The 26,416-nt window shown below is 40.1% G+C and overlaps 1 protein-coding gene across 1 annotated transcript; it reads right to left on the reverse strand.

Moving 5' to 3' along the window:
* Nucleotides 1–971: 971 nt before the first annotated feature.
* Nucleotides 972–26,385, reverse strand: UTP18 (UTP18 small subunit processome component). The gene is made up of 14 exons (XM_037492695.2): nucleotides 26,005–26,385; nucleotides 23,808–23,920; nucleotides 22,501–22,599; nucleotides 20,539–20,606; nucleotides 18,065–18,153; nucleotides 16,544–16,669; nucleotides 16,250–16,424; nucleotides 13,687–13,787; nucleotides 13,350–13,440; nucleotides 10,582–10,705; nucleotides 9,282–9,456; nucleotides 4,402–4,544; nucleotides 2,130–2,168; nucleotides 972–1,137 (listed from the first exon to the last, which is right to left on the reverse strand). The coding sequence occupies exons 1-13, from the start codon at nucleotides 26,320–26,322 to the stop codon at nucleotides 2,144–2,146; spliced, it is 1,647 nt and encodes a 548-aa protein (XP_037348592.1). The 5' UTR covers nucleotides 26,323–26,385; the 3' UTR covers nucleotides 972–1,137; nucleotides 2,130–2,143.
* Between the last annotated feature and the right edge of the window lie 31 nt (nucleotides 26,386–26,416).

A 26,416-nucleotide genomic window follows, 5' to 3' on the forward strand; every position in this document is an offset into this window, starting at 1 on the left:
GAAATACACTGCTGAGGGGAGCAGCGGGCAAGACAGGAGAGGTCTGCCATGCCATATGGGACCCTCACCTGGCTGGCTGGGATCGAACTGGTGCTGCAGAGGCTGCGGACAGCTTCACAGCACAGCGCTCAACCACCTGCGCCACCAGGGGAGGCCAACAGAAAATATCTTTTCTAAAAGATGCTGGCATGTTAGCACAACCCATACCCATGGGGTTGCTTTAAGTCCCTGCCATTGGTCCTAGAAGGTTCATCAAAGGTAATGATGACATCCTCCACTGACCTGTTCGGTTGAATATACAGTTAAATGAAATCTTTTAATTTTCTGGGCAGAGGACGAGACATTTTGTCACTGAGAAAACTCTCCTCTAACCTAACCTTTTCATGTTTTAGCATGAAACTGTTCATTACTAATCCCCTATAATACTGCTTAAATACATAACACAGCATCAGTTTTTTCCTAAGAAATGTAAGGACTAGTCTAAAGCAAGGCTATATACTATGGCTAAAAGAATTATGAAACCAATTATCAATCTTGTAAGCAAAATTTAACATTTTGATTAATGAACATTTTCTAGGAGAGTGACTAGTATTAGCACAAGTATATCAGTTTTTCACCTGCTCCCTCCCTAAGTAACAATCATAACCAGTCCAAGCATCAAATCCAGAAACATCTTTTAGCTCCCATTAACCACCTTTCTAGGAAAGCTTAGAAAATCAAAATCCAGCCCATGAGATACCATTGCTCTCATATCTAATCAACTGCTCTCTACAGTTCATCATCAGAGCCTATTAGCTGATACCCTTAAACGCAGAAAAATCTATGCTAAAAAGGGGGAGATATTAATCAGGGTTTACTGTGAAATATGAAAATATCTTCTTATATTATTTTTAATTACATATAGATGTTTCTAATATTTAGTCTTAAATGCATCCAAGCTCTGTGTGTGTGTGTGCGCGGAGGTGGAGGGGAAAAACCACACACACTTATTTTCCAACAAAACTTTTTATTTTTATTAAGGTACTTCTGTTAACTTAAATAAGCACAGCTGGCTCAATCATCCACACATTATCACACATTCAGGAAAGTTCCTGAGAAGATATTTCAGGAAGGGCTTCTCTTACAGTTCAACTGGAGCTGAAGGAAAAAACAGAAGAAATGATATTGTTGATTTATAGGCTCTGGTAATCAACAAGCAACACGTAAGGACAACATAACTTTTGGAGACTGAACAGCTAAATTACTTTCCCATACTGACTAATCTTTTCCTCAAAATTCCTCTATCTTCGAAAATTCTTTTCCCTCATTAAATCTCTAAGTTCACCCAGAGTTTCTCCTCAGCATTACAAAACTCAATGACCAAATGGTTGATTATAATGAACAAGCCAATTGCAAAGCTCAACCTCAGAACCACCACCTTCTCTCAGATCAAAGATCAGACTACGTAAAATGAAGCATGTCTTTGTGTTTAACAGACAACAAAACTAATGACCAGCCACCACAACCATTAACTAGCTACAGGGCAAGTCACTTAGAATCTCTCAAGAAACATACACAAAATAACAGAGTCAGCATTCATATAAGCTATAATAGAAGATACTTAACTCTTTCTATTAAGTCTGTTCTCCTTTGTGAGTTAAATGTTGGCAGTTACAATTTTGGGGTTCTTTTGTTTACTTTTTTTATCTCAATGATTTTTATTTTTATTGCCCTAACAGTGATTTGCAACTTTTTGTTTTCAAAGTACTGGCTCTCCCTTCACCACAGTGCACTGAGCTCCCTCCCGTTCCTGCTCCTTCCCCTATGGTAGCATCACTCTAGTCAGATATCTAGGGTTTGTCATTGGCCCGGATTTATCTGGCCCTCTGGTTTCCCTGTTCCATATGCAAGTGCAACTGAACACAGTATTAGCGATGTGTGACCTCCAATGAAGAGAATCAGCTTGTTGCAATTTGGGATAAGAAATTCCCAAAGAAGGTTCAAATCCACTAGGTTCTCCCTAATCTACTTCCATCCCGCTACCCTCACTGAAAATACAGCAACCCAAGGGCTCAGAAACAAAATCAGTTCTGCCAACTGACAGCAATGGTAAAACCCTTAAACCTTAAAATAAAAAAGGATTTTCTTACTTCAAATAATCACTTTAGAAATCCGAATAATGGTGCAGCCTGAAAAAGTAAAAGACAAATCATCTAAACAACTTTGTGATTGCCCAGAGTATTATCAATCAGATTACAGAATGGTGCTTAGGAAGATTTTAGTGGGGAAAAAGTAATCATAATCATTCTCACCAGGCAGGTAGGTTAAGACTCCTCAATCTGATATTTTAGATAAAAGCATCAAACTGGGATCTATGAAATACCCGTTTAGACAATACCCAAGAGAAATACTGTTTGTTAATCCAATCCACTTGCCACAAACAGACTCACTAGAGAGCAGAGCTCTGTTGAAAATGGGCTTCGAGAAAAGAAACTTTCAGTTATTAAATAAACCAAAGCTTTGGAAAGGAATTTGTAAGTACAATAAGGATGTGAACTGCAAAAATCACTCCAAAATCTATCTAAAGTGAGAGTGACAGAATTATCAATTTTCCCAGTAAAATCCACTTCAAAGTAGAACTGTAAACCATGTTATATTTTGCCATTTTCTTTTTTTCACAAGTATTGCCTCAAAACCAATTTACATTCCTTTTCTTTCCCATAGACTTGAGTTTATTTTGAAAGTGGCCTTCCCTGAAGCAGAGACACAAATGCAGGCTGCCACACAGCGCTCACTTCCAGCACCACAGGGGAGTCAGGAAAGGGGACTGAGGTTTGTCCCAGGCTTCCACTCTTTAGGTCTCCCTAAAGAATCACTTTATCACCTATTTCTTCTAGTAACAATGCTCCAATGCTCCTGCTTATACAGAAGTACGTTGAGTGCAGAAAAGAACCTGGACAGAGGATATAATTTTGGATATCTTTGCAGCTGACACCATTTACAGCCCACAGCTGCAGGTAAAATAAAAAATGCCTTTAAAAAAAGATCAGCTGAAATCTGGTGGAATATGCACTAAATTGTCAAATCAACAAAGGTCACCTAAATATAAACCATCAAGGGTGCCTACTTTCCCCTTAATTTGATATTCTCAAAACACAGGATACCCTAGTATACAGCACAGTGACTAAAGTTAACAATACTGTACTGAATATAGGTCTCCCCCACTATCTGAAAGTAGAATGGCCCTATTTGATATGACTTAATAGTTTGTTTTTGGAGTCTGATGATTAATTTATATGGAAAAAAATTTGAGTATTCCCAGACCCAAAAAATAACCTACCAAATCACACCAAATAGTAATGTTCTACCTTGAGATAATGGGAAAACCTACATTTAAAAGTTGCCAAGAGTAGACCTTAAAAGTTATCAGGTGGGCCTCCCTGGTGGCGCAGCAGTTGAGCGCCAGGTTGCGAAGCTGCCCACAGCCTCTGCAGCACCAGTTCGATCCCCGGCTGCTCCCCGGCCACTGGAGGAGGGTCCCACATGGCCCACAGACCTCTCCTGCCGCCCGCTGCTCCCCTCAGCAGTGTGCTTCGGTCCTTCTGCCTGTTCTGCTCCCCACTCTGGCTCTGATGAATTCTCTCACCCTCCCGCACTTCTGACTGTATCCAGTGCTTAAATAAATAAATAAATAAATAAATCTTAAAAAAAAAAAAAAAAGTTCTCATCAGGGCCTCCCTGGTGGCGCAAGGTGGTTAAGCACTGCACTGTGAAGCAATTCTCAGCCTCTGCAGCAAGAGTTCAGTCCCCAGCTGGCCAGGGTGCTACCCACATGGCGCAGCAGACCTCTCCTGACTCGCCCGCTGCTCCCCTCAGCAGTGTACTTTGGTCAGCCTGCCTGTTCTGTTCCCCACTCTGTCTTTGGTGAATTCTCTCACCCCCCCACCCCTCTGGCCTATACCCCAGCTCTTGTATACATAAATAAATAAAATCTTTAAAAAAAAAAAGTTCTCATCACATGAAATTTGTTTTGTAATTTATATGGTAATAAATGTTAAGCATACTTATGGTGATACTCACTTCCTAATATATACATTTATCAAATCATTCTTTTGTATAACCGAAACTTACATAACACTATATGTCAATCATATACCAATTTTAAAAAAACACATCCTTCTCGCCCCCAAAATACTTACCAGGTATTTTCTGCTGAAAAGTTTTTCTATTAGTGATATTTTATGGCAGAAAAATGCATGTTTTGTTAGATGATGATGATGGTCATAAACATTCTATTAACAATTTACAATAATTATAGATTAACTTAATATAACCATAAAATTGGGAATATAACAGTATCTCTTCACACTTTGAAAAGAAATTGACAAGCAATTCTGACTTTTTAGCATAAACACCACCTACCTGTACATCGGGGCCTTCCCTTTTTCATTCCCCAAAGCAAAATATCCACTTCTGGGAGAAAAATCCATGGTATGAGCAAGAGAAATATTCTTTTTATTAACAACGGGGAAATTTGAAAACACTGTACAGGATGGAAGGTGAACCTATTGGAGAAAATAAGAAGCTTTAGCTTTAAACTGCAACAACTGGGAACCCATCTTTATTGAATGTTAGTCTTCATTCTATCTTTTTGCTGGAACAAAAAGTTCGTTCTGATTGTAATGCATATATAACACACAGGTCTTCCTCTTAATGTAACCAGTTGTTCCAAAATTAAAATTTACTTTTCTATGTGCTATTAAAGGAAGCAAAAGAAGAAAGCGTTTTCTTGACGCTTTTAATATAGTAGCATTTTCACTTGTGCCTGATTCAAATGTTTGCTGGATGAATAAACTAAACTGAAAAGCCAACAGCAACTCTCATTCATGTTCTAAACTAATGACCACAGTAATGAACACTAATCATAGGCAACAGGTATCTTGAACATGTGGAGAGTCTCATTTTATATAACTGAAGCCTACACAAGATCATACCAAGTACTCCAGTATCATATAATTTCCTTTTCAACTATGTGATATATTACTGCCTGGTGCAATCTCTCCTTGGGGAGGACTGATCATGAAAACCTGGTTCATCAAGTAAAACTATGTTCTAATTTAGTGAGCGCCAAAGCTCACTTCAAGGCCAGGCCTTGGCATGAGGAGGGCCAGTGTCTCTTTCTCTAAGAGTCTCTTTCTCAATGGGCCCATTGAACTTGGGCCCATTGACAGGCGAGACAACATGTAATTTGTGGATAAATAAAACCATGGAAGCAGTCACTCTAAGCAGACTGAAATTTTAACAAGTTCATTTTCAAAAGTCCTCCAGCTCTTCCACGAAATACAGTACCTTCATGTTCAAACACTTATAGAGCTATCATTCTATGTATCTTGTATCTGTAACACTCCACGCTTTCAGATGAGACTTTACACTATCTAACCAAGGGAATTTTCTGACTAGCATCGGGTCAAACCTGGAGTAGTTAGGACCTACTCCTGCGGATAAATACCTACTGACCATTTTATCAAGAAAGAGAAGTTTACAGGTTCTACCTACACAGCCTGGGATCAATGCAAAGGCATTAGTGCCAAAGAGAAAGAGTATGACCCATTAAGGCTAAGAAATTGGCAATACCCCTAGTTCATCTTAACTTTTTTTTTTTTTTTAAATAGAGGCATGTTTTGTTTATTTATTTATTTGTTTGTTTGTTTGTTTGTTTGTTTTGTTTATACATGCACTGGGTACAGTCAGAAGCGCGGGAGGGTGAGAGAATTCACCAGAGCCAGAGCGGGGAGCAGAGCAGGCAGAAGGACCGAAGTACACTGCTGAGGGGAGCAGCGGGCGGCAGGAGAGGTCTGCGCGCCATGTGGGACCCTCCTCCGGTGGCCGGGGAGCAGCCCGGGATCGAACCTGCGCTTAAGAGGCTGCGGGCAGCTTCGCAACCCAGCGCTCAACCGCTGCGCCACCGGGGAGGCCCTCATCTTAACTTTTAAACTTCTTAAACACCATGTTCTGTATAGGTTCCTGAATAAACTTAACAAAAGCAGGCTACTATTTTAGAAGAGAAGTCACAAATGGATACTGTAAAATAGGTTTACACTTAAATTAGAAATGGAGAAATTCTAAGAATTTTTGATAAGTGGCATGGCTTCTTAATTGTTTTGCTTAGGTTATTACAAGTTTGCATCCTCCCAGCATGCACCAAACTAGGAGAAGGTAGCCCATCACATCATAGGAGTGAGACATCAAGAAATAACTATTTGTCACTAGTGCCAAAAACAGAACTGTCCTGTGCCTTACTTTGTTTCCACTCTATGAATAACCTAATCTTCTGAAACCATGCCCCAGATATTTGCTCATTGACTTTCCTGGCACGACTTTGAAGTTTGGGGAGCTGCTTTTCCACATATATTCTACTTGAATAATTCCTTAAAGAAAATTATATCAAAACATCCCTTTTGTTTTCCTACCGAAATTGGGAAAAACATTCTCCTGATTTGGATTCATGTACCATCATAGTTAAGTCAATTGCATGTTACAAATAGAGAGCTCACAACAGGGCAAAAATTCAGGCACAAGACACATAAGCAATGTTTTGTAGCTCATTATTATCAGAAAGTACTGGTTATTTTGTAGCTAAATGAATAGAACAGAGTACTGGAAACACTGGTAAATGCACACTATTAGGAAGTTTATGATGTAACTGTTTCCTTGGATGTGGTGTGTTTTCACTCTCACACACACACACACACAGCTACACCTTCACACACAGGCTGGTGTGTGTGGGTTTGCGCTGATGGAGTATAAACTAACTCACCAACATCTTTATAATTTGTCTCCTCTATTGACCTGGAAATCAGTGGGGAGGGGGGATGTTTATGTCCTCTCACAAGACTTACTGGTATCTACTAGCAAAGTTCCCTACGTGATTTCTCACTGCCTCCATGAACCTTCCTGCAGACCACCATATGGTTGGGACTCAGGTGTGCTCCAACCTTCCTTATGGCCCTGGTTAAAAGCTATCATCATAAGGATAAAGACCCATAAAAATCCAAGTTCCTTAACAGAAAGTAGTTTTTATCTCCAGCACCACTTCTGTCATAATATTTAAGGGTTCAGATATCAAAACTTAACAAGTAAAAGCTCATTCTTAATTTAATGGTAAGACATTCCCCAACTTCCTACACCCAAGACTGCAGATGTAATAACAATTTAATTTCTGTGCCTCTTAGTGTTGCAATGGCTTAGATTTATAGTCATTGCTTTGTGCTGGGATAATAGAACTGTTTGGATCATTATAAGAGATTACATTTAATGATATACTAACAGTTTCACTGAGGCATTCTGAAGCTGCTCTGCCTGGCTTCTTTCCATTAGATATTATGGTTGACTACCACTAAAAAAAAATGGGATTTGGCTGTTACTAATGAATTCCTCGTGTGATTTTGCCACAATAAAAAACCATAAATGCCACCAAGATCACTGAAGCAAACTAGGCAGAACTAACTACTAAGCATCTTAGAGAATGTATTATGTCAACGGGAGATAGATCCCATGGTTTTCTAAAACAATTTACTACTATTAAAATGATGAAAAGTTAATATGTACTAGTCTACCACTCCCAACAGAGGAGTGGGTATTTTAAAGCTACTTGAATTAGAACTTTCTCATTTATCAAGTGATTTATTCAACAGAGAGGTAATAAAACACAATGCTGTGTTCTTAAAACACTTTTTGCAGAATCCTTCCTCCCCGCAAGGAAAAGCCTATGCTGAATGAATGCCAATATACACCACAGAGGAAAGCAAAGCTGCTCTGTATGACTGAGGTAGAAGTGTACCCCCTCCCCGCCATCCCTCCCGCTCCCTGCCCTTCTTATCATTTGAAGTTCTGTACACAATCTAGGACCCCAAGGAATTCCGTTGGAAAACCATTAAAAAGAGAGAATATAGACTCTACAGGCACAGCTCTGCTTTTTACTAGCTGTTGACTTTGGGTAAATTAATTCTCTGAGGACTACTATTTGGCTTTAATTTGTTTAAACATCTTTGTAAACTATACACTATTGTACAAAGCTGATAAAGTATGAAAGACATTGCTGGAAGCAAGACAAAATTCTGTAATGTGCTTACAACCTGGCAGTATACATATAACAGCAGCACAATGTAATGCTGCTAATTCAAAGTTCTATGCCATCTGTATACCTAGTGCCTACAGGAAAATACTGTTAAATGGATGAAGAAATTGGTTCTATGAAGGATAGGGAACTTCACAGAGATAATTACATGTAAGCGGAGCTCTGTGGTCAGGGAGAAAGTTCAAACAGAGCTAAAGCTGTTATCCTTAAATGACCTGCATGCAAAAGTGACCCTTTGGTGGTTGACCGGTAAATAGTTCCCTACCTGATATGAACCTTTCCCTAAATGGTAAGATTCATTTGTATACTGTGATTTATATTGAATACTAGTCTTCTGGAAGCATAACATTTTGGTACATGTGAGACAGAGGGAACCACTATGATCAACCCCCCATACAAACCTTGGCGACCAAGCCTCTAATGAGCTTCTCTGGTAGAAAACACTTAATACCTGTCGTCACAACTTATTGCTGGAGGAATAAAACATCTTACAGGTCTCCACTAGAAGAGGACTCCTAGAAATCTGCCTCTGGTTTCTCCAGGCTTAGCACACTATGCACCTTTCCTTTTGCTGATTTTGCTTGAATATTTTCCCTAATAATCATTTTCAGCCATGGATATGACCGCATATTGAGTCCTATGCGTCCTTCCAATAAATCACCAAACCTGGCACAGAAGTATATCCACAGATACTTAAACTGCAATCTCCTCGCATAATTTATTTTCAAGCTCAATCTAATTTCAATAGTTAAGAACTGCCTCCACTCATTCGTTAAGATAACAGCCTTCAAAAGGTACATGAATGAAAACTGTAGAGGAATGAAGTGTTTGGCTTAAACATATTCACACACACACATACACACACACACACACACACACACACACACACGCTGAATAACCTCTGAAAATGAAGACTGCCCCTTAAGTGTTAAGAAAGAACAACAGTTTCCTTGGAAGAACTGACATAAAACAAATGTGGTGGCTATTAAGCATCATTTCTACAACCACACCCACAAAGTACAATACTAATAATTCCTTTATCAAAAAGAAGCTATGGCTTTTAAAATAATCCAACACTCTGTGTTCCTGTCATGGTTCCATGTTTTCAGCTTTAATTTTAAGACTCAAGATTCAATGAGGAAAGTTAAGGGTAAAGAAATATTACCAATCTGACTGCTTCTTTCATTTTTGCTGAAGCAACTGCCAAGATTTCTGAAGTAGGATTGAAGGTTAGAGAAGTAACACCTGTGACCAAGTTCATGATAGCTTTTATCGGCTTCGGGTTCGTTTCTTGGATACAAGATTCTTGATTGTATATGTTTACCACTCCACAATTAGAACTGCAAAGAGAAAAGGGAATTATACAACAGATTAAAAACAAGCAAAAAGGCTTTTACACACTAAGTGAATATGGATTCAACCCCACGAACTGTTGTCTATAGGAATCACACGTTAAAAAGGGACTAGTGGGGCTTGAGAGTTCATCCCCATGTAAAAGCTGGACACATCCTATAGTTCTACTGCAGTCCGGCTGAACTCTTGTTAACTCTGGCAGCTTTTCAACTGCAATTGTAGTTAGAAAATCCAACAAAATACAGAATCTGCATTATTCATGCCCTCAATAAATATTTACTGAATGTCACCTCTAGGGTGGCACTATTTAAGTACCTGAATACAAAAAAGACTAAAACTGCCCCCTCATGGCATTTATGACAGAACTTACATTCCAATATGTGAACAAGAGAGCTGTCTTGTTATCTAGATCTCTTTTTCCCCCCATCGTATTGTAAGAACTTCTAAAACAGCGCATCTGAGTTCTGCTCTACTGCTTTATCTACAGTCAAGAGTTACAGGAGAGATCGTCAACTCCAAGTATTCTGAAACCTTGACCAGCAATAAATTATACTCAATACTTTCATAATAAAAAGTAAATCTTTCCCCACCTAGCATCTTTAAGACTACAAGAATAAAGCCATCTTTTCCCCAGTAGAATAGTCAGCCACTTTTCCCAGTGGTAACACAATAATATGTTCTTGATAACATTTTCTAAGATTCCATAAAACTAACACTATTTCCAAGGAGCATGTTTTTTGGGTTACACCACCTGGCCAGACTAAGTAAACCCATGTTTGTGCTTAAAAACCAGTTTTAAACACAACATTTAACTTATTCTACTCCCTCATTAATAACAAGATGTTAAAATAGCAAAGGAAAACCTGATGTAATTTCAAAAAGAAAAAAATACAATGTCATAAGGTAACCCAGTATTCGCTATGCTAAAGAGTTGATAAACTGGCATTAACATTATCATTAAGTACTACATTAAGACAATAAAAAGTAAAAGACCTTTATTATAGAATAGTTTACAAACAGAGCTACTCAAGCACTCTCCAGTATACCCAATTCTTAATATTTTCTCTTTAGCACCACATGATTAAAAATTGTGAGAACCTCTCATTACTTACCCACAAGCCACATACTGTCCATTCCTAGAAGTGGCAATGCTTAAGCCATATAAGCTGCCTTCATCAACAAATCTATTAAGGCACCTCCTAGAGTTGACATCCCAAACATAAACTTCCCCATCCCCTGAATGAAACAAAACAAGGTTTGGTTAATTTTACTTTAAACTTGAAAGGCAAATGAACTAATCATTCTTAGTCCTTCTTTAATAGTGCAATATACTACAAATAAAAACCTAGATCTAGAAAACTGACCTCAAAAATCTCTCTTGTATACATTCCCATTGATAGCAAACTGCAACCACATAGTCATTAATAAACACTATCTTTAGATTAAGAGTAAAAAAAAAAATCACAAACTTAGTAGAGTTGCACTTTTAGAAAAAATGTCTACATTTCACTCAGATTATAGGAGCAAAACTTTGAGGAAAAAAACAAAAAAACAAAATATTCACCCAATGTGGGTCTTCCAACACTTGTCAATTAGAGCACCAAAGATATCTAAGGCTTGATAACTTAGATACCAAACCAATGATGACGGAGGAGGAAACGAAGCGTGAATTAAGTCAGATCACAAGGAGTTTATAACTAAAAAGATATGTATGATTTGGGGCCTCCCTAGTGGTGCAGGCAGTTGAACACAGCACTGTGAAGCTGTCTGCAGCCTCTGCAGTGCCAGTTCGATTCCTGCCAGCCTCAGAGCAACCCACGTGGCGCGCAGACCTCTCCTGTCTTGCCCGCGGCTCCCCTCAGCAGTGTATTTCGTCAGGCTGCCTGTTCTATTCCCCGCTCTGTCTCTGGTGGTGAATCCTCTCACCCTCCCACGTACATGGCCTGTACCCCGGTTCTTGTATAAGTAAATAAAACCTTAAAAAAAAATGTACAATTTATCTACTGCCAAGTCAATTTAAATAAAAAGAAATGCTGTGAGCAATAAGCACATACAGCTTAGGGAAAGGAAAGTGCAAACAAGATAAAAGAGGATAATATATCTGAAGAGAAAACAAGTATTTTCATGACAGAAATGGCCATATATCTGCCGAAATCAATCCTTATTCTGTTTTCTCTCCCCTATACCATCTGATCCTGATCACTCTCTCCTCATACCATTATAGATTTCTTAATGGCACTAATTCAATTAAGGTCACTAAAGGTGACTCCCCACCTACCGCTTTACTGCTTACTTTTCTGTGGATACTGTTCTAACAAGCACCCTTATATGCGCTTATTCCCCCACTAACAATCAAATGCATCTCACTGTTTCTAAATCATATCTGACCAATAGAATTCCCAAGCTAGAGTGAGAGTTTAAGTTAGGTATAGTAAAATAACCTGAAAAAACTGAATGGGGTTTAATTAAAAGACCTTTCTGTTTGTTGGTGGAAAAATGTCACAATAAAGGAAGGTGTTTACAGATCAGCCTAGCTAGCAAAAAATTAAAATGAGAAGAGAAGGAATCATCTAGAAAGCAGTGGGTCATGAGCCAGTGACACATTAGGGCAAAAGAGGACAAAATGCACCCATAGGAAACAAAAAAGAAAAAGTGGATAAAGCTGAAAGGTAAAAGATATTTTTTTCTTCAACTCTCCCTCTATATTGAAATAATCTTTATATGTAACAATATGATGACAATCATAAAAACTCCTTTTATGATGCCAATCATAAAAAATCATAAAATGAGGGGGAAAGGGACAGAGAAGAGCAACAATGAAAATATGGGCAACCCCTAACTTACCAAGGCTGGACTTTTGTTACTCCTTCCCTGCTTTAAGACCTTATGGTAAATTAGCTCTTCACCATAGTGAACAAATGTATAAGTACTTTACAACTGCATCCAATTCATACGCCAGATTGCACTATCTCTGTTGAACCTCTTCCACCTCTTCTCCCCAATTCTCAGTCTCCCTGGGTCCAAGGGCCATTTCATTAGGAGCATTATCCTGAACCCACATTTATTCCTTATCTCTCAGAAAACTTAGAATGTAAGGAATATAGATGTTGCTGAACTTCTTATATTAGTTGATAAAAAAACACAAATGTAACTAACTCAACTTTGTAAAAGTTCAATTCTAGGACAAAAACAGAAAATTAAACAAAGTTATTATTATAGTGAATTCTCTTTTTAAAAAGACTTTAAAACTTGTAAGAATTAAAGCTGCATTTTACTAACTGAAGTCAAATAACAGTCTGCTAAACTGTCCTGCACAGCTTGCAAGCAGAACCACTCTAATGCCCCCCACTACCAAACAGCAGAAGCTACACTGAGATGCTGAGCACACCCAAGATCCTTTAGGAGAGGAAGAATAAAGGAAGACACTGAACAGTCATGTAGGCAGAAGAGTCACAAAACACAAGATTCAAGACCATCAGGCATGAGAAAAAGCTGGACGACAATGCTAAAGAAATGTCAGCAAGGAGATCTGAATTGTTTTCAGTCAATAATTTAAAAAATGCAAAGTGTTAATAAAGTCAAAGGGGTACTGCTAAAGGAAAAAAAAAGTCTAGGACCCTAAGTAACTTTCAAAAAAGAAAGTGTCAAAATGAATCATCTTGTAAATAAGCATTTTCTTCCCATCTTTCCCCAAAACATGTCAACAGTACATGTTAAATGAATAGCCCATCACACTTAATAGTAAATAAGGCAAATGACAATGAATTCTAAAAATAAAACTGACTTTCTTACTAAAACTGCTACAAAAGCATTTATGATTAAATCTGAATTGTAAACACATGCAAAGCTGCTTCTTTGTGTCACCATATCATAAACTTACCTGAAGAGGCATATATTTTCTTACTGTCTGAAGAAAATGTGGAGGCTGCAACCCTCCCATTAATTTTCATGCTTCCAATCAATTCTTTTGTCTAAAAGGATAATAAATATTTTTTATTAAATTGTTAGGAGGTGCCTGGAAGAATCACACTGTGCAGATAAAAGTAATCGCATTTTCTATTTGTAGCATCTACCTGCTTTTCCCTGTCTCCACATTCCACTATGCTCCTCCATTTGAGATGTAGACTTAAGGACACCTGTGAGTTACGGTTTAAGACTATCCTTACACTAATATCTTATTCCAGAAGAACAAGCAACAACTAATAATACTAGTTCACCTTCATTGACAGCAAGTGCAAATACCCAGCAATGCCATTGATGAGCAGGAAGGACCCATCTGGGGCAACTTCGAAGTTCTTCACTATCTTCTCTTTCAAACCTAAGAATGGAGATTACTCAGTTAGATAAGGATTACTCAGTTAGATAATACTGCTTTCAATCTTTCACTGAAATTGAGTTTCCGGCCTTCTAAATCATCTCAGTGCCTCAAGTTAAACAAAATCTAGGCAGAGACTCTAAGTCTGATTCCATGCATCAATCAATGTAAGATCCCCACAAAGTGCTCAGCAACTTCTTTGTCCTGGTCATATTCTCATTTTAATTGCAGGTTACAGATTCACCTCTCTAAACAGTAAACTTATCAACTAATTAACTTTCTAAATGTAAACAGTGAAACTTGTAGTTAGCTAAAAGGCTAAACTACACTGTCACAAAAGTTCATAACCACAAGGGACATAGCTACTAGAGATGGCCAAAAACATGGTAACATAAAGAAGTAGTTGCTGGCACCTCTAAACATACCATTAGGAACATGAGTCTAATTTAACTCTGTGGATCCAAAAGTAAAAAGAAAAACATCAGATGTCAGTGTATTCCAGAGCTAGTTAGCTTCTCAAGATAAGACTTGTGTAACCTATGTGCGATGAATATATACCAAATCAATGTACCTATTTACAAAAGAATATGTCTTTTCCATGCCTAAAAAAACTCATATTGACTATGCAGTAGACTCCTTCTGACATCAGATTGCTTAAAGAGAAAAGTTACATTTAAAAATTTCCTAACAGAAAGGGATACATAAAGAATGGTTTCAAGTGGCTGCCTCCAGGGAAGGGAAGGGAAGTAGGTGGCTAAGAACATGAAGCTGAAGAGACTTTCACTATCTCCCATTACTAGTATTGGGTTTTTGTACCTTGTGAACATATTGCCTAGTCAAAAACAATTTTCGTTAAAATTGCAACACCCTAGAAAGATGAATGCAGAAGTAAGGCTACTAGAGGGGAAAGGAAGGTGGGGGTGGGAATAAAGTGGGCCCAATGATCTAGGGTAAAGGACTATGGGTACTTTGGTTTTGGGTGTGGTGGGTGACATACACTTGGGGAGATGAGAGCTTATTCCCCTAAATCATATAGTACTGTAAACCAATGTTAATATAAAAAAAATTTTACTTAAGGAAAAAAACCTCAAATCCCCTATTATCTTATCATCTCCCAGAGAAAACCACTGCCAAGAATTTGCGGTATATTCTTTTGGTGTTTATAAGCAAACAGCAACAGGCACATATATACACAAGCATAAATAAAAAAGGACCATGACACAATTTTGTTACTGGCTGCTGCTAAAAAATGTGCAATAATAAAACATTTCAAGTTGCTAACTTAAAAATATTAGCGAAAAGGGCCTCCCCGGTGGCGCAGCGGTTGAGCGCTGGGTTGCGAAGCTGCGCGCGGCCTCTGCGGCGCCGGTTCGATCCCCGGCTGCTCCCCGGCCACCAGAGGAGGGTCCCACATGGCGCGCAGACCTCTCCTGCCGCCCGCTGCTCCCCTCAGCAGTGTACTTCGGTCCTTCTGCCTGCTCTGCTCCCCGCTCTGGCTCTGGTGAATTCTCTCGCCCTCCCGCACTTCTGACTGTACCCAGTGCATGTATAAACAAAACAAACAAACAAACCAGCAAACAAATAAATAAAGCATGCCTCTATAAAAAAAAAAAAAAAAAAAAAAAATATTAGCGAAAAGGAACTTAGAAAAATCTAGTGATGAGCTCTTATCCTTCCTTAAGGAAAATGCTGGTTAAGGATCCCAACAGTCTTGACTTACGGGTTCACACTAATGCAAACTGTGCCTCCTTACTAGTACGACCTCCATATTGAACACCCTGAGTCCCTTGACTGGGATCAATCCAGACACATGAACTGTGAGTCCCTAAAGAAGATGTCATATTTAGTGGGGACAGAGGAGGCAGGGAAAGATTGGGTAAGGCAGAGGAAAGAGTCTCATCTTTCCTTTTTAAAAAAGTTTCTTTTTTAAGTTTCATTCCTTAAAATACATTATAGCCCCCAAAGACAATGCTTTGTTTCCTTCCAATGTAGACCAAAAAAGTCTTTTCCAACAAACACTAGAACTAGAGTATCCAAATTTCCTGTAAGTCAGAAATGTGAAATAATTTGTCCAAGAAAGTAGAACCCAAGCCATCAGGCTCTCAGCTCATGCTTTCTGCTGCATCAACTGCTAACCTTATAGATAACTACTTGCAGCCGTTTTTTTTTCTCATTGGGGGGGAAATTTAGTCCCAGATTATTTTCCCCATAAATGCTCAATAAAGTCAGTTTAATTTAAAAAAAAAAAGGGGGGGTGGGTGGGGAGGTCAGTTCACTATTTTCATTAAATTATCTCAAAAACAAACATTTTCTAAATACTGAAATGAAAGAAACTTATTTTTAAGAACTCTGGGAAGGGGAAAAAGTGGCTGTAAATACCATTAAATGAACTCAGTTGTGGGCCTGGGGGGTGGGAGGGCAGGAAGACAGGAGATGCTCAACTGTGTGTTCAAAAGAAACCTTACCTCTCACTTGATGCACAGGAATTAACTTTCCAGCCAGCATGTCATAGACATATAGGACCTTGCTGTGGGTACTAGTGGCCAAAACCTCTTCTCCATTGGCGCTAAAACGAGCCTTAAAGATTGGAAACTTTTCTAAATAGATGCTCTGGATTTTAGGATTTGTTTTCCCATCAACCTAAAAGGAATTACAGAATGTCCCTGTTAGTTATTTCCATAAACCCTGTATCCTGGCAGTAAACACTTTTCATAGCAGCAAACACTTTTCGCTACAAGTCTTTATTTTAAAATGCATACCTGAAATAGCGAGACGGCATTATCCAGTCCGGCGACCATCACCACCTGTGCACCAGGATGGAACTGCACGGACGAGATCTGGGCAGTAGTAGGACGTTCTGCATTAGCGGGCTGGCAGTTCTTCATCTATGGAAACACAAAGCTGGATTTTATCAATTCAAAACAGTTAACACAAGGTTCTTTAAGGCACAAAGAAAGCACATTATAAAGTGGTTTATAATCCAGAAATGCACTGGAGTGGCAATCAGATGACCACAGCCCTGCTGCCAACTAGAAGTTCACATCACTATACAAGAATCCATTTTCATCATCTTTCAAATAAGGGGACTAAATCATTGAGGTCTCAGAGCATCAGTAAATAATCATTTCCACAAGATACACCCATCTGGGTTAGGACACTTTGATTTCCAGGGAAATTTTACTTGAAACTCCTACGCTAGCATCTTTATATTTATGGCACAAAGAAGCACTCTGAGGTCGTCCCCATGGCCCAATGGTTGACATGGATTGCTGTGCTCTCTTCTCAGGGCACACAGTTGCCAATTCACAGTTTACTAATTTAGAGTAATCATGAACTCACGCTTCTTTGGACTACTTTGTTTTTATAGGTTTCCCCTTCTCTATTAAAAATTCCGTTATTCAAAAAAAAGGTGTTCATTAGGTAGAGGAAGACAGAATCACCCTTCCCCCTAGAAACTGACTGCAATAGGGCACCTTCCCCATCTAAATACATATGGCACCGTTTTATAATGGGATAAAGTATTGATGTCATAGAAAGGGGTCATCTGACAGACATTAAACTGAGGTAGACAGACACCTCTATCAGGTTACCTTTATGAACAGCTAGACACAGTGATGAGTTAGAAGGTAACTAGTGTAAAAGGATCATTCTAATGTGTGATTTCTGTGAGAGCAGGAAGGTAAAAATGAATTGGTCATTAGCAGTGCTTGAAAAACAGAGAGAGGAGCAAGAGCATGAGATAAACAAGAAAAATTCATGAAACCCTGAGTAGGGAATGAGGATGGAACAGTCAGTAATAGTTTTAGACACAGGCAGAAGCCAGATCATGTAGACAATAAGGAATGCAGAAGTTCTCAAAAAGCAATGAAAAAATGATGGACTAAATGTTTTGTCCTTAAAAGACACCTCTAGCATCTACATGAAAAAGTTTAGGAAGAAGTGAAATGGAAGTGGGAAACTAATTACAAAGTCACTGAAGTTTACTGGGGAGAGATCATAGCATGAATCAGGATGGTGCCTATGGAAATGGAAAGGAATACAAGAGGAGAAATCAAGTAAGATTCCTGAAAGATGCTTGGAAATATTATTGATAATAATAATAATCTTGATTATTTTTACAAAGGGGGAAAAAAAAAACCCCAAAGACTAACTTATTTACACCAAGGCAAAATGATAGCAAACATAATCCCAGATGACAGAAATCCATACATTGATAACTAGGAAACACACTGGATTTCAGAGGTAACTGGCAGGACAGGCCCAACTTCACTAACTCTCACCTTTAAGATTCCCTTTGGAAGAGAAGTCGATGTGGATATGAAATTCCCAGTCCTCTGCAACAAATCATCTTCATCCTCTTCACTTTCATCTAAGTCAAACAAACCCACAAGGCTGATGTTTAGCATCAGTAAGATGATCATTTCCTACACCAATCATCTGTATTTCAAATTTTAACTCTACTCTCAGCCTCCCAACCTCAAACATTTTATTAAAGCTACAACTGGTGAAAATAAAACACCAAAATATACTTGGAGGAAAGAAGATGACACAGAGCTCAATCTATAAAATTAAAAGCCTGACTCTGGAATTAAAGACACACATACACAGTGACTAAAACAAGATAAAATGAAATAAAAGATGAAATAAAGGCAATATTTGAAAAGAGCAATTCATAATTGTGGCAGAACTAGCAATAGCAAGGATAGCAGATCTAGCTTTACAACTCACAAGAAAAAACATTGACTTTTAGTTGGCAAAAAGATCAATGTTAGCAAGCTGTGTCAGAACTTCAAAGGAAAAAAAACTTCAAAGAAAACTAAGGGCTGTTTTTCCCCTACAGATGACCAACTTGCCTAGTAAAGAAAGCTAAGAAGCTACGTTGAGTTTTTAAAACACTGGGGGGGTGCCAAGAAGGCAATAATTAGCGCAACAGGCTCTGTAAAGAGGTTCTTAAGGGGGTCTGGCAAACCATCAAGTTTTATATTGGGGCCACAAAAGGCTCCACTTAGGATTGAGGGTGAAATCAAAGAATTCTGAGAAAATCTTCCAAGAACTAAAAGCCAGCTTTCACTCCTCACAACTGCTCATGGGAACAAGATGCTCTGGGATTGCTAGTGTCCCTTGCCCAGTTACCTACCTAAAAACAAATATACCAAGTCTCCGGAGAACAAGAGAAATAAAGACATTGTCCTAGGTCTCCAGTTAATCAATACTACTTTTCATGTACCATTCCAGCATTCAAGGAAATAAAAGCAAATCAAAAATAACAAGGTAAGATAATGTGACTAAAATCTATGAAAAAACAAATACAGTATATCTACAGATAATCAGACGTAAATTTTAAAAATATTATGTTGAATATGTTCAGGGATAATGAAATAAAGATTCAGAATTGAAGCAGAGAACTGTATTTAAAAAAGAGCCAAATGGATATTCTAGAACTGAAAAATAAAGTCATTATATAGAAATTTAAAAACATAATCATTGGGCCTCCAATGGTAACGCACGAGTTAAAATCTCAGCACTATCAAGCAATCATCAGCCACTGTGGCATGAGTTCTATCCCCAGCCAGGGTGCTAAACCACATGGCACAGACCTCTCCTGTCTCACCTGCTGCTCCCCTCAGCAGTGTATTTCAGTAGGTCCTCCTGTTCTGCTCCCCACTCTGTCTCTGGTGAATACCCTCAAACCCCTCAACCCCAACACACACACCTCTGGACTAAACTCCAGTTCTTGTATGCATAAATAAATAAAATAAATCTTTAAAAATACAATCATTAAAATGGATTCCCATAACAGCATACTAAAATTAGCAAAAAAAGAGATTTAGAGATCTGGAAAATGGATAAGAAGAAAATCCAAATTACAGTACAGAAAGCAAAAGAGAAAACATATTAACATGTTTAACAGCATTTTTTTTAAAAATGCATTTAACATACATGTAGTTGGTATTCCAAAAGGAAAGGAAGACTAGAATAGAAACAAGATGAGAAAGGGAAAAAATAGTTCAGCAAAGTACAGCATTATTTGACATACTTAAGTAGAAGCTAAATGTAACAGATGTTGTAGAAAAGATTCTTACAGAAGATAAATTCCGGCAACATCGCTAACATTCCTTCCAACTCTAAAAAAGCACCTGGCCAGAAACCAAACTTCTACATAATAACATATTGAGAACTCACTTCTTATATGGGGTCCCTGTACTTGAATACAATGAGGACTGAGGTGGGGGGTGGGGAGAAAGGGGGTGAGGATGGTGGAAATCAAACAGAAGCTCACCAGCACTACAAGGAATGCAGAGGTGGGGTTCCTGTGTTATGTGGGATATACTCTGCATTCCCTAAAGGGTTTCAAAGGTCAGTTCCAAGTCTGAAATTTAAAATTCCAAGCACACAAATCAGATCTTGGCTAAACCACTCAAATTTGTAGTATCTAAAAATCAGAAAATAATTATGGTACAAAACAAACTTGAAATCTAGAGGTGAAAAATGCAACATAGTTCTGTTGAGAAACATCTTCAAATTCACCCAATATTGTCCTTATAGCAGAGAATATGCTATTAAGTAAGCCTTGCAGTGATGTAAAAAGACTTCTGTCAGAGAAAAGGCAGACATCAAAACCAGACATTTAAAAAAAAGGAGAAAGACATATTTAAAGCACCAGGCTTTTATGAGCCTTGAGGGAAAGCTCAAATAATAACAGAACAGGAATAGGGACTTACTTACTAACTTAAACAGAGATACTACAACTCACCATCTGAAGATGTTTTCCTCTTATTAGTCTCTGCCCAGGCAGGTACTCCCCCCATAGCATGCTGGAATCTAAGCAAAAAGATTAAAAATAAACATAGATGGTAACTCACAGAGCTTGATACATCTACAAAGTACAGGTTAGAGCATGACAGTATGTTCCAAAGAAGAGACTTCTGAAAGAAATGATCAGGTGGGTGAGAACGCACAGCACTTCAACATGACATCCTTTGAAGAAAATGGGAGTATTTCACTCTGGAAAAGTTTTAGAAGCATGATACTTATATTCTGAAGGGCTCCCAGTGACCTAGTAACTCTTGCCAAAAATAATCTGATTCTGATCATCAGGCTTCTGAATCCATTTCTACAGGAAATACAGATGACAAAAGAATAATTTTTTTTTTTAAAGATTTATTTATTTATTCACACAAGCACTGGGTACAGTCAGAAGCACAGGAGGGTGAGAGAATTCACCAGAGCCAGAGCAGGGAACAGAACAGGCAGAAGGACTGAAGTACACTGCTGAGGGGAGCAGCGGGTGACAGGAGAGGTCTGCGCGCCATGTGGGACCCTTTCCGGTGCCCGGGGATCGAACCGGCGCTGCAGAGGCTGCTGGCAGCTTCGCAACCCAGCGCTCAACCACTGCACCACCAGGGGAGGCCCGACATAAGAATAAATTAAATGGTGAGTTTGAGGGAGGAAAAAAACAGGGAGTGATAAATGGAAATAGTGCTTTCTTCTGGGGAGATGAAATGTTTTGGAAATGTTTGGAAGATGTGGTTACACTACACTATGAATATACTAAATGCCACTAAATTGTATGTGAATTTCACCACAACAGCAACAAAAAAGAGAAAACAGTTCAGAATGAAACTCAGCAAGACAACAGGTCAGAATATTTAAAAAAAAAAAATTATCTTGGAGGGAAAAAAAGATGGGTGTGCTAGAGTAAATGAAAAAAAGAATTAAAATCTCTAAAATCCAAATATAAAGCATGAAGTTTATATCAACTGGAGAAATAAATAAATATAGGTTGTATATTAGCTATTAATTTTGTTAGGTGTGATAATAGCAATGTGAATAAAGGGTCATGTTCCTAATCTCAGGCAATGTATATTTGTATATTGAAGAATTTAGGAATAGAGTGTTGTTGCGGTATCTACACCTTATTCTCAGATCAGGAAAATACACAACCCCGAATAAATAAAGCAAATATGACAGAATGTCTAAAGACCCTCACCCCAAAAAAACCAAAACCACAACAACCCAAAACATTAAGCCCAGACAGCTGGTGTTTGATTTTGAAATTTTTCTGTGAGGTTGCAGAAAAAAGATAATTTACCATCCACAAGTTAAAAAACAAGTGATCAATATTACCATCAGTTATATTTGGGTGGTGGGAGTCCCAATTTTTTTCTCAACTATTCTTCTGTACTTGTAGTCCCTCTCCCCTCAGATTCTAACATCTAATAATTTCTCCCAATAGCAATGCTCTTACTATTGGAGTAACATGGCATTATATAAGTTTCAGGTGCTCACAAGTAAGAATCAACCTATGTATTTTCGACAGTCAGGTCATTTCTAACAGGCTCTTGGGCCTCCCTGGTGGCACAAGGGGTTAAGACACAGCCACTGCAGCACGAGTTCGATCCCCAGCCAGGGGGCTACCCACTTGGCACAGCAGACCTCTCCTGACTCACCCGCTGCTTCCCTCAGCAGTGTATTTTGCCAATCTGCCTGTTCTGCTCTCCACTCTGTCTCTGGTGAATCCTCTCACCCCCCCACACCTCTGGCCTGTACCCCAGTTCTCGTACGCATAAATAAATAAATCTTTAAAAATAAATAAATAAAATAAAAGCCTCTTATTATTTAACTTACTTACCTAAGAAGTTATTACAGCCAAATACTGGGCAAAACTGCTGGTTATAAGTAAATGTTCATAAATCATATGAAAATGGACACTTACTCTTCTTTAAGTCTCTTTTGAAGTTTGTCCTTTGAAAGTTTATTTTCACTGGTATTTTTCATTATATTTTTCCGAAACCGATTGTTCATCATCTCAACCCTTTAAAAAACATAACAGCATGCTTAAATGACTTTTAAAGAATCAACAAAAATAGTTATTGCTTTTAGTGTATTGAGAAAACATTTAACATAAAAATAGAAATCAAGATTTGTAAATTGTGTAACATCTTATAAATAGATTTTCCATTCTTCCTGAAGCAAAAAGAAGTATCCACTACTTCAGAGCATTCAGTTTACCCTTTGGGAAGCTAATAGTCAAACACATAATGACTTATCTCAACACAACTTCATGCCACTCACCAAAGTAATTTCTAGAAATCTCATATGTAGCATAACGAATATGAATAATAATACTGTACCGAATACTAGAAATTTGCTGAAAGAGTAGATTTCAAGTGTTCTCACCACACACAAAAAACGGTAACTATGTGAAACAAATATGTAGCAGTCATTTTACAGTGTGTGTGGGAGGGGACGTGCGTGCATGCGTGCGTGCGTGTCTCTCAAAGCATCATGCTGTGGATACCTTAAATGCTTTTATTAAAAAGTAAAATTTTATTAAAAAGTAAAAATTTTGGGGTCCTTATGGGAGAAGCTGCAAAAATCTAGTCTCAAGATGAGGAATTAGTACAAGGAAAATGGTGAACTGTGCAGATTCATAATTGGGAAAAGGAACAGTTAGGTGAGGTTAGCTTTGCTGGACTTTGAAGAATCATAGGCCCATAGTAGAGTAGCGTATAAGTCATTTGGAGGTTTCCATTTGTGTGCTGGAGTGAAAAGGACACCTTTCAATGGGAAGATAAATTAGAAAACCTCATGACTAGTCTAGTGGAATTTATCAAGAACCTTAAAAATGCCTGTGCTTTAAAGTAATTGTACTTCAAATAATCTTAATACTTAACAAAAGTGGGAAAAGGTTTAAACTGTCATTTAACCTCAAGAAATTCTGATACAGCTACAATTACACCCATTTCACAAATGAGAAAAGATTTCAAACTTGTCAAGCTGGCCAAATTAGAAAGCAAATTCAGGTCTGACACTAAATACAGCATTAAAAAAAAAAGAGGGAGAAGTATGGCAACATATTAACACTGATGTTCTCTCTTTGGTGGAACTGAGTGAGCTTTTCTTTCCATACTCCATTATTTTTCAAAACCACACAATTATATTCATAAAGAGAAGCCTTTAAAATCTGAAAAATAACTTTGAAAGCATCCAGGATCCTGGAAGATAAATTAGGCAACTTACATTTCCTCATCTTCGTCTTCCTCATCCACCCAAACTGGCTTCTTTTGAGATGGAAAATTATCTTTTGCTTCATTCTCCGCTTCTGAGTCATCCAAGACTTCCTGTACATGAACCTACAAAAGACAATACATTCTTCAAGCACTGAGTTTCATATCCCACAGGCGGACACATACACCTGGTCGTTTGCTGGCTTAGAGAATTATGTCTTTATAGTCCTCTGATGAAATAACGGGATGGAATGCTACCGCAGCCCATGCAGGGACAGAACAGTAAGTGAGACTGGATGATGGCACATGACAATGTAAGATAACACAGCCACGGAAAGAAAAATCCACATGCTGAAAGGAAAACCTGAATTAAGAGATGAACAGAAGGTAAGTCATTAGATGAAGGAGGAAGCAGGAAAAAAAACCCCAGACTACTGAAATGACTGGAGCAAAGGCAGGTAGGATCAAAGATAATCAAACATAGGGCCTCCCCAGTGGCGCAGCGGTTGAGCGCTGGGTTGCGAAGCTGCCCGCGGCCTCTGCAGCACCGGTTCGATCCCCGGCTGCTCCCCGGCCACTGGAGAAGGGTCCCACATGGCGCGCAGACCTCTCCTGCCGCCCGCTGCTCCCCTCAGCAGTGTACCTCGGTCCTTCTGTCTGCTCTGCTCCCCGCTCTGGCTCTGGTGAATTCTCTCACCCTCCCGCGCTTCTGACTGTACCCAGTGCATGTATAAACAAAACAAACAAACAAATAAATAAAGCATGCCTCTATCCAAAAAAAAAAAAAGATAATCAAACATAAAATACCACAATTACACATCCAAGTTCTTATCTCATATTCAGACATACCTCTTTCTCTATTTTTCTTAAGCTTTCTTTTTCTTACCCCCCCCCCCACCCTCAAGAAATGCTATACTCACTGTCAGATCTAAATCTAGGCCACACAATGGCTCCTGAAGTCAACTCAAGCTGTCCCAAAACAACACACAGATGGAAACCTCCAAATGACTTCTGCTTCTCTACTCTGGGCCTATGATTCTTTGAAGTCCCAGCAAAGCTGACCTCACCTAACTGTACCTTTTCCCAATTATGAATGTGGCACAGTTCACCATTTTCCTTGTACTAATTCCTCACCTCGAGACTAGATTTTTGCAGCTTCTTCCATAAGGACCAAAAAAAATATGGCAATGAGTTGATATTTGCTACTTTCTAGGTCCACATTCATTCACATTAACAAACTGAGTCGTCTCAGTGAAGCTTTGCTCAGCCACCCCATGTAAAGTTTCACAAGCCGTATCAACAGACTTGCCTTCCTCCCCATGCTTTTTTTTAACCCTCTTGAGCAGTTGTCATTGACACTTCAGTTTTACGAATAGCCTTAATTTTCCTTCTCTGTCACTAAGCTGCTCCAAGAGAGTAGGGATTGCTGTCAGTTTCAGTGCAATACTGTCTCTTACCAGCGCCTAGAGTAACGCCTGAATGCGCTATTTGGGAAGAAAAGTCGGGCACAGAATAAATTATATTTTTTTAAGTTGTGTGCAAAATTTATCACTAATCACGCAGGGTTTTCCCCACTGCCACGGAAACTATCTTGCACCCAACGGACTCAGTCAATCGTTCAAGAGTCAGAAACATGGTCATTCTCCAAAGTTGGCAAACACTTGAGGCGGCTAAAACGCAGATTCCCGGGCCCTCTCCACAATCTGATTTCTCAGAGGAGGAGCTCGGGAATCCCTGGGAAGTATGGAGGCGGTGACAGAACCACCCCGGGGGTTGGGGGGCGGGAATGGGACACTGAGTCCGGGGAGAGGCTAGTGGGGCTGAGCGGAGGGAGAAGCTCACCACAGCCGGTGAGGCACGCGCGTGGGGTGCAGCGGGCCCGGGGGCTCCCGCCCGGCGCACATTGGCCCCCCGCGCCCCCCACCTGAGCATCCCGGCCACGCGGCCCCCACCTGAGCTCCCCCCGACCCCCGCGTCCCCCCACCTGAGCTCCCCCCGGCCCCCGCGCCCCCGGGCCCTGCGCCCCCCCACCTGAGCGCCCCAGGCCCCGCGGCCCCCGCGCCCCCCACCTGAGCGCCCCCGGCCCCGCGGCCCCCGCGCCCCCCCACCTGAGCGCCCCCGACGCCGCAGGTCGCGCAGGCTCCGCCCCCGGAGCTCGCCGCCCACCGCGCCCCGCCCGCGCGCCCCGCCCGCGCCGCGGCCTCCCTCACCCGCGGGCCCCGCAGCCGCCGCAGCAGCGCGTCCTCGTCGTCCTCGACGTCGCCGAACACCAGCTCCTCCAGGCACCGCTCCACGGCCGGCCGGTCCTCCTCCAGCGCCAGGCGGTTCCGCCGCCGGAGCCGCCTCTCCTCCTCCGCCGCCGCGATGGCGCCCGCAGCGGGCGCAGCGCTCGGGGGCGCCGGCGGCTTCCGCGGGGAGGCAGGCGCCGTCTTTCGGGGCGGCCCTCCCGGCCTCGCCCCGTCTCTCCGGTCCCGCCTCGCGCCGGGTCTCCGATCCGCTTTCGTGCGGTTTCTCCGTTCCGGCGGCATCGTGGGGCTGGAGAAGAAACGCAGGCGCTCACGTGGAACCTCCTGCGCGTGCGCCCAGGCGCCGAGCCGCTCTCCGCAGCCGAGCCCCCGAGGG

Source organism: Talpa occidentalis, unplaced genomic scaffold, assembly GCF_014898055.3.
Source record: "Talpa occidentalis isolate TD23 unplaced genomic scaffold, MPIMG_talOcc4v2.1 talOcc4.7, whole genome shotgun sequence".
Classification (NCBI taxonomy): Eukaryota; Metazoa; Chordata; class Mammalia; order Eulipotyphla; family Talpidae; genus Talpa; species Talpa occidentalis.